Consider the following 9317-nt stretch of genomic DNA (forward strand, 5'->3'; position numbering starts at 1 on the left):
CTTGTGAGGATGGTAAACACTGATGTACACAGGGTCACTATGAAACAGAATTGACTTGACAGCAACTAGCAACAACATTCCATTGTATCGCAGTTTAACAGCCATTTACCCATTGAAGGATACTGGGTTCTTTCCAGTTTGGGGCTATTATGAATAAAGCTGCAGTGGTCATATGTGTACAGATTTTTACATGGACACATGTGTTCAGAGATTCATGGAAATGTATGAGAAATAAACAATGCTCACATTACCTACAACATTCTTTTTTATGTCACTCAAAACCTCATTCTGATGACTTATTCTCTTGAAGTAGTGTTGACTGTAAATTTTGCATGTCTTTGAAGCAAAGATTACAATATGAATTATTAATATAAGAAAACAAAATAATTTGGTTAGAGTGTATCAGAATAGAAACGGGCAAACATATTTACCATATACTGACTTTCTATTTTTTAAATTTTTTGAAAATTTACAGAGAAAAGTGGTTTTCTATTCAACAATTTGCATACATTTTATTTTGACATCGACTGCAATTCCTACAATGCAACAGCACTTTTCCTACTTCCTCCGTGTTACTGTTTTCATTCATTCTTCTTACCTATCTGTTCCTACCTTGTTAGCTCTATCCCTTGACAAATGCTGCTCTTTTGATCTTATCGTTCTATGGTGTGTATACCTCCCTGATGTTATTGTTCGTCTTATAGTTCTGTCTATAGTTTTATTGAGGAATCCTGGTGTGGTGCTGTAGGATAAGCACTGGACTACAAGGTTAGTTTGAAAGCACAAGGTAGGCAGCTCAAACTCACCAACTGCTCCTCAGAAACCTTATTGGGTCACTATGGGTTGGAACTGACTAGATGGCACTTAGCAAGAACAACAACATAGTTTGATTGAAAGTTGAGCCACGTGGTGAGTTTAATTCCAGGTTTGAAGGATGTCTAAGGGCCAAAGTCTTGGGGGTTACCCCAGTCTCTATCAGATCAGTAAGCCTGTTTTGTTTTTTTTTTTTAAATGATTTTGAGGTTTGTTTCACATTTTTTCCCCACTCTGTCTAGGACATAAAGTGATCTGTTTCAGAGTAGTTACAGTGGTGACGGGGACCATCTAGTTCCTCTGGTCTCAGGGTTGTTGCAGCTGGGTTTCACATGATCCACTAGTCCTATGGAATAATTATCTCCATGCATCTTTGATTTTCTTCATTTTTTTTGGATCCGGATGGGGAGAAACCAATTGTTACATATTAAATGGCCACTCACAAGCATTTAAGACCCTAGTTGTTACTTACCAAAGTGGTATGTAGAACATTGTCTTTGTGGACTATGTTATCTCAATTGACTTTGGTGTCCCCTGAGACTATGGTCCTGAACCTCCAGGCCCAGAAGCTGATTTGTCAAGGTGTTTGATTACGGCTAAGAAGTCTTCATAATTTCGTTCTCTGTATGTTCCACTATAAAGAGGAGATCTGGTAGTGTAGTGGTTACGAATCAGGCTGTGAACCTTAAGGTCAGCAGTTCGAAACTACCAGCTGTTCCATGGGAGAAAGATGAGGCTTTCTGCTCCCGTAAAGATTTACAGCCTTGGAAGCCCTGTACAGGGTCACTATGGGTTGGAACTAACTCCATGGCACTTAACAACAACAACATACTCTTCTATATTCATGGGTATAGTAACAGGACACATAAATGCATATGTAGAAATATCCTCTGTTAAACCAGTATTTGTGAGTTAAGCCCCATTTGCTTTCTCTCACCTGTTCAGCTTGCATGTTTATCTCATGCACTGACTTTCATGTTCTTGTGAAAAAAAAAAAATTAAAATGTCAAAAATAATTTAGAGGCAGTACAAAAAATTTAATTAATAAACTAAGTAGTTGTATGTAGAAAATTCCATGCAAAAGAGCATTCTATTACCCAGAGTTCATATAAATTTTTGTTTTTAAGACTAAAAGGTTTTATTTTATTTTAACAAAACATGGTTTGGGGTACTAGTTTTTGAAGTTCTGGCCCCATTTTACTAAGATTCATGTGTCAGTGATGATTATTAGTGTTTATGGTTTATATCTAAGAGAAAAGGCACCAGAACATAAAATTGACTCATCAACAAACCACTGATAATAATCTAAGAAGACCACATTATGATACCTATACTAGTAGTAAAGATAACATTAAACTATTACCTTTTACATTAGAAAATTCTCACACACACATACACACATTCTTATTTTTAGAATACCTGAACATGCAGGAAAAAATGAGGCAGAATTTCCAGGGCAAGAAAAAAGTATATACATGATCAGAATCTAAATATTTTTTGGTCAGGTTTCTAACCATTAAGTGAATTGGCTATATACATTCAAAACAAGTTAAAGTTTATCCTTGGTCCACAAAATACAGAATTAAGACATATTCTTACTAGATCACTGCAAAGATATATTTATAAAGCTTATATTTATAAGTCCCATTAAGCAGCGCAGAAATTGATAGTTGATTACATGGTATTCACTCATTCTTTTCCTTCTTTGGAGAATGGTTAACATCTATAAGACTTCGGAAAGCAACTTACTGAAATCTACCATGGTCAAAGTGAATGCTTCTTTTGTGATCCTGGTTGAAGCATTCAAGTTCTTCTTCCTGCAAAGTTGAGAGAATCCATCTTTTCATTCCTATCTCAGTGATTTCAAGAAGTTTGGTCATAGCACATAACAAGTGTCCAAACCATGGTCCACAATCTTGAAAATTTGATGGCCGAAGGCTGATATCTAGCTCAGTTAACTCTTTGAGGAACTGCACATTCTGGCAGAAGGCTGTCCATCCTGTATCACAGATGTTGTCATTATAGCTCAAGTCGAGCTTTCGCAATTTGCCCAGATGACCTGTCTGTATTATTGATGCTGAAAAACAAAATCACTCTAAATGCTAAAGTACAATATTCTACCATGGTTACTTTCTACTTCCCAATAATACAGTGTCTCCAGAATTAGTACTAACAAGGTTTGTTGTTGTTGTTGTTGTTAAGCGATATTGAGTCAGCTCCAACTCACGGCGACCCTGCATAAGGATTCCGAGGAGCAGTTGGTAAGCTTGAACTGCTCAACGTGTGGTTCAAACCAACCTTTCAGTTCAGCGCATTAACCCGCAGTGCCAGACCAGGATTCCACTGACAAGGTTAGCAATTAGTAAAGATTTGCTTTTAGTTAGCAACTTTGTATTCAGGGTATCTGAATTGCTTTAGAAACTAATTTCTTTGTGCACCCCATGTAGAACTCAAGGATGGATTTTTATAAATCTCTTTCACAACCCAAAGTTACTACTTTTTGTTCTGCTGAAGTCCCAGCTCTTCCTGCAGATATTTACTAATTAATTAGATGGGAGATTGGATGGTTTATTGACTTTAACAGAGGACCATTTGTAAATAATCTTTCTGCTGCTTAATACTGTTTAGTTCATTCATTGCTCATTCACACATTCAGTCTTGCTTCATTCAACAATTACTGAATTGAGCACTTTCTATGTGGAAAACATGCCTGCATTATTTCTAATTCACCTAAAAGATACAGGACATTTTTCTCTTTGAGCATTACATATCACAGTGCTACCTACAATGGCATTTTTTTATTATTATTTTAATTTTTTTTTCTGAAACTACTATGGGAAAGCAAAATAAAGCTCAACATTTCCTGTCTTTGTAATTCTATAAGCAAAACAAAATACTACAATGGCATTTAACAGACAGTTAATGATGAAGCTAAGATAACGATTTTCACAAGAAGAGGTAGGACAGGTACACAAGGCAAATGACGTGTTTCCCTTTCAACCAAAAGCAGGAATAAATTATAGAAATCAGGTGAGTATATAGACTCTCCAGGTTAGAAGGGATCTTTCTTCATTCAACCTCCAGAACAACGATCAAGAACAGAATTTCTTTCAGAGCCTTTCTACCCTGATTCTGCAGAACCATCCTTTCAAGGTTACCCACAGTGTGGTGAAGAAGTTTGCAAGAGGAACTCTATTTTGGGGCCCCAATCTGCCCTTCTCACACAGAGTTTAGTGGTCCGTACCCTACAACAGCCACACTATGTCTCTAAGTACCCACATCAACATATGTCTCTTCCTTTCTGTCTCTTATCATTCACAATATTCTCAAGCTCTAAGTGTTAAATATACATATTTCATCTTGTAAAATGTTTCTTTTATAAAACATTTCAAACATAGACAAAAGCAGAGAGAATGGGAGAGTGAACTACCATGTACCTGTCATTCAGCTTCACTCATATCAGCATTAGCCCAGTCTTGGCTCACCCAGCCTACTCCTCTCTACTTTTTGGTTCTTTTTACTATTTTAAAGCAAATCCCAGGCATTGCGTCTTTTCACCTTTATTAGGCATCTGTGACAAATAAGGGCTTTTCTTTCTATAACTACCTGCTATTATTTACCTAATAGCATTAATTTTCTAACTCCAAATCAAAACCCATGGTCACTGAGTTGACTTTTACTCACAGCAATGCTGTAGGACAGAGCAGAAATGTCCCATGGAGCTTTCAAGGCTGCAATCTTTACAGAAGCACACTGTCATATCGTTCACCCTTGGAGTTGCTCGTAGGTTTATTTTTATTTTTTCACAATATTTTCTAATTCTGAGAGAATATGAAATATTCTGCTAATGGGGAAAGATTTTTATTTTTTATGTTACCTTTCTGTATTGATTGAATTTTCCAATTTTATGAGTATACTATTTTATAAAACATAAGAAAAATGATAGAAGAAAATATTTATTATATATATTTTTAAAAAATCTGGGTAGTTGGATTGTGGGTCAAGGTAGTGCTTTTATTTGTAGTTTACTAAACGAAAAATGGTTATTCATAAGGAAATTAATATAAGCTAGTAATGATTAACAAAGTCTTAAAAATTGTTTGTTAGACTAATTTGTTGTTGTTACATACCATTGATTTGTTTCTGACTCATAGCTATCCTATGAGGAGCAGGTGGTGGGGTTGAACTGCCAATCTTGTGGTTCAAACTAACCTTGACATCCAGTGCATTATCATGTAGCATCACACAGGCAATATAAACTAACAATGACTGAAACCACATGTTTTTATTGTTAAATGCCATGGATTCGGTTCAGATTCATAGTGACCCTGTATAGGGTTTCCAAGGAGTGATTGGTGAATTTGAACTGCCAACCTTGTGGTTAGCAGTTCACTGCTTATCCAACAGCGCCACACCAGGACTATGAAACCACACATAGTAATCTTTATTACTAAGAAGCTGACTAAAAATTGAAAGAAGGAAAAAATACCCCTGACAAAATGTGAATTTGACGAACAGAAAAGTCTGGCAGTAAAAATTAAGAATATAAATATACAATGGTTAAAGTTATGATTAGCAAAATTTGATGTAGACAGAAAAAAAAAACAAAAAACCCTAATTGAATAAGTATATCTTAACTATAAGCTTTAAATAAAATCACTTAATATATTAAATGGTGTCCGGTTCAGGTAAAAAATAATCAACGAAGGCAAAAACTATTATTTTAAGAAGATAGATAACATCTACAAACCTCTGTGGTGGCAGAATATTCCAAGATGACACTATAATATCCTCACCCTAATCCCCAGGACTCTAAATACAATGGGTTTGACTCCCATGATCAGGTTATGTTATATATGGCATAGTTGACTTTAAGAAAGGGAGAGTTACCAGGCAGGGCTAACCTAAGCACACCAGTCCTTTAAATGTGGAGAGATTCCTCCCACTGGTATGGAGAAAGGGGGTCACAAAAAAGGAAGTCAGTGAGATATGAAGTGTGAGAAAGTCTGAGATTTCATTGCCTGCTTGAAGGCAAGGGCCTACATATGTGTCAAGGAATATCGGCAGCCACTAGTAGCTGAGAACAGCCCCTAGCGGAGAGTTAGGGAGAAATGGAGACCTCATTCTTGTAGCTTCAAGGAACCGAATTCTACCAACAAGAATGAACCTGAAAGCGGATTTATCCCTAGAGCCCCCAGATGAGACCTGAGCAGGGTAGACTCCTTGTTTTCAGACTGAAATCCTGAGCAGAGAACTCAGACAAGCTATAGCAGACTCTGACCTAAGAACTGTGAGCCAATTAAAGGTGTGGTTTTTGAGGCCACAAATTACTTTGTTATACAACAATGACTAGCTAAAAGGAAAAAATGAGAGAGGAGCGAGAAGGCAGAAATGATCAATGTCAGGAATGAAAGATGGGATGTAACTACAGATGCTAAAGGATATTAAGGGAGCAACTTTATTTTCATAACTTCATCAATCTAGGTGATATTTGTTGTTATTAAATGCTGTTGCGTCCATTTCAACTCATAGCGAACCTGTATAGGGTTTCCAAGGAACAGCTTGAAAAAATATGATCTGCTAAAACCCGCTTCTGTATTTTTTAAATTGAATTTTTAATTAGAAATTTCCCTCAAAGAATACTCCAAGCTCAAATGGTTTCAATGGTGTATAGTTAAAAAAGAGCAATTCTACCTAACCTATCCATAAAATAGAAAAGAAAGGAACACTTCCCAACTCATTTATAAGACTAGCTTGGCCAAAGGCAGATATTACATGAAAAGAAAACTGAAGACCATTATCTTTCATGAGCATAGGTGCACCTATCTTCAACTACAACATTAGCAATAAAATCCAGCAATATACTCTTATAATAAAGATAATACATCAGGACAAAGTGAAGTTTGTCCCAGGAGTGTAAGGCTGATTCAGCATTTGAAAATCAATTCACCGTATTAACAAACTAAAGGAAAAACCCCACAAATGATCATCTCAGTAGATGCAGAAAAAGCATTTGACAAAATTCATCTTCAGTATAAATACTCTCAGCACAGTAGGCTTCTTTAACCTGGCAAAGGACAGCTACATAAAGCCCAGAGCTCTCTTCATACTTAAAGACAGATGTTTCCCCCTAAGACTGGAAACAGGCAAAGATGTCTGCTCTTACCACATTCACCATTATACCGGAAATCCTTGCCAGTTAAGTAAGAAAGAAAACAAATAAATAAAAGATATGCAGTCTGGAAAGAAGAATCAAAACTGTATCTAATCACAGATGACACGATCCTCTGTATAAAAAATTTCATGTAATCCACAAAAAAGTTCCTAGAACAGTAGATGAGTTTAGCAAGCTCATAGTATGAAAAGTTAATATAAAAATCTAATTGTAGTTTTATACACTTGCAATGTACAATTTTAACAAACCAAATCTTCTGTCATCAAGTTGATTCTGACTCACAGGGAGCCTATAGGACTTAGCAGAACTATCCCAGTGAATCTTTATAGAAGCAGACTGCTTGCTACGTCTTTTTCCTATAAAGCAGCTTATGGGTTTGAACCCATCATGGACCTTTTTCTTAGCCTGCTTCTGCATGCTGTAACCACCAGGGTTCCTTAATGAACAACTGGAAGTCAAAAAATTTTTAAAAGTACCTTTTACAATGTATTGTTGTTGTTGTTAAGCACTATAGAGTTGGTTCCAACTCATAGCAACCCTGTATAGGGTTTCCAAGGAACAGCTGGTGAGTTTGAACAACTGACCTTGAGGTCCAGTGTATCTACTACAGAACCATTTTTAGATGTAAATTTAACAAAATATATTCAGGATCTATCTGTTGAAACTGGTGTCATGGTATGGCACTGTAGAATGAGTCAGACCTGGTGGGTAGCTATGAGTCAGAACCGACTCAATGGTACTTAAAAGCAACATATGCTGAAAACTATAAAATACTACTGCAAGAACTTAGAGTTCACCTAAATAAATAAATACCGTGTGTTTGTGGATTTTAGTACACCCACTCTTCACTTATCAATATGATTAGACTCCAAAGAATAGGTATTTATATGAAAATTGGCTTTATGTGAAAATGGAGAATGAACACATCAAATCACAAAATGGAGGATGATCACACAACTCTCAAATTATAACATTAGATAACTGCCAAATCACATCAATATGTAACTGCCAAGCCACTAAGAATCACAGCCCAGACAAATTGACAATTAACCTTAACCATTATGGCTAATGTTACTCTCACCTTGCTGTCATTATTGCCAGATGTACACTGTCAATGAACAAAAGAGTCGATAGATTTTTCACTGTTATAGATGTGAAATGTCAACTAATGAGATAGTCAATAAGTGAGGAATAGGTGTACTCAATATTGTTTAAGATGTTATTTCTCCTGAATTGATCTATAGATTCAATGTAATCTTAATAAAAATTCTAGTAGCATAGTTTCCTGGATATTGACAAGCTGATTCTACACTTTCTATGAAAAGGACAAGAAACTAGAACAACCAAACAATTTTGTAAAAGAACAAATTTGGAAGACTCATACTACCCTATTTCAACATTCACTTTAATGCTTGAATAACCAAGATTGTCTGGTAAAAGAACAGACAAAGAGATCAATGGAAAAGGAAAATTCAGAAACACCGTTGCAGATATGGCCAACTGGTTTTTTTTTTTTTTATAAAAGTGCAAAGCAATTCAATGGGGGTGAGATAGTCTTTTCAATTAACTGTGCATGATTAATTGGACAGTCAGATGCAAAATCATTAACCTAAACCCATACCATATACAAGAATTAACTCAAATTTTAAAAATTGAGAGAAAAACAAGATGGCGGTTTGGGTGGAAGTACAATAAGGAGCTCTGTCAGCAACAGCACATAATACCCAACCAAGCAGGCTCAGGGGATGGTCCCAGAACTCTGAAACACATATAAAGGAATATTTATAACGTTGGAAGGCTTACAACTGGGGAATTTGTGGCAGAAGCAAGAAATCCATTGCTTTCTAGTTCAGAATGCTCAGCTGCTCCAGGAGCCGCCATCTTGGGTGAGACCCAGCAGGGGAAGGATCAGAGCAGCCACAGATGCCTGGCAGAATCGCGGAGATAAAGGTGTGGAAATTCTTTTCTTTTGGTAGCTGTTCATTGGTCCATTGCTGTCTGAGCACCTCCATTCTGGTGACTATAGGGATGCCTGAGCTAGTGGACACCCCAGCCACACCCTCAGAGGGTTCCACTACACATGTGCACAGATCTCCTTGAAATTTAAAGAGACAGTTTCCAATTAAAACCAAATGGCCACAGCCATCCCTGAACTGTTTCCAACCAGAAAAAAGGCCTGAACAGTGATTGTGGAGCAGGACAAGCAGACAAAAAAGGAAATAGGCCAAAAATTAAATCCTAAGTTATGTCAAAACAACCAACAGTGGCATCTTGAAATTTCTCAAGAAGAAGAGTGAAAAGAGACGCCCATTTCCTGATCACATCTACC

The 9317-nt window shown here is 36.5% G+C and overlaps 1 protein-coding gene across 2 annotated transcripts in view; it reads right to left on the minus strand.

Annotated features, from left to right (window-relative positions):
- Positions 1–2558: 2558 nt before the first annotated feature.
- The window catches only part of LRRC31 (leucine rich repeat containing 31), a 39246-nt gene continuing 32487 nt past the window's right edge, over positions 2559–9317 (minus strand). For both annotated transcript variants that reach the window (XM_006861819.1, XM_006861818.1), the window contains one exon: positions 2559–2890. In XM_006861819.1, the coding sequence (XP_006861881.1) occupies positions 2559–2890 (332 nt within the window). The remainder of the gene's footprint in view (positions 2891–9317) is intronic.

This window comes from Chrysochloris asiatica, unplaced genomic scaffold, assembly GCF_000296735.1.
Source record: "Chrysochloris asiatica unplaced genomic scaffold, ChrAsi1.0 scaffold00043, whole genome shotgun sequence".
In the NCBI taxonomy this organism is placed as follows: domain Eukaryota; kingdom Metazoa; phylum Chordata; class Mammalia; order Afrosoricida; family Chrysochloridae; genus Chrysochloris; species Chrysochloris asiatica.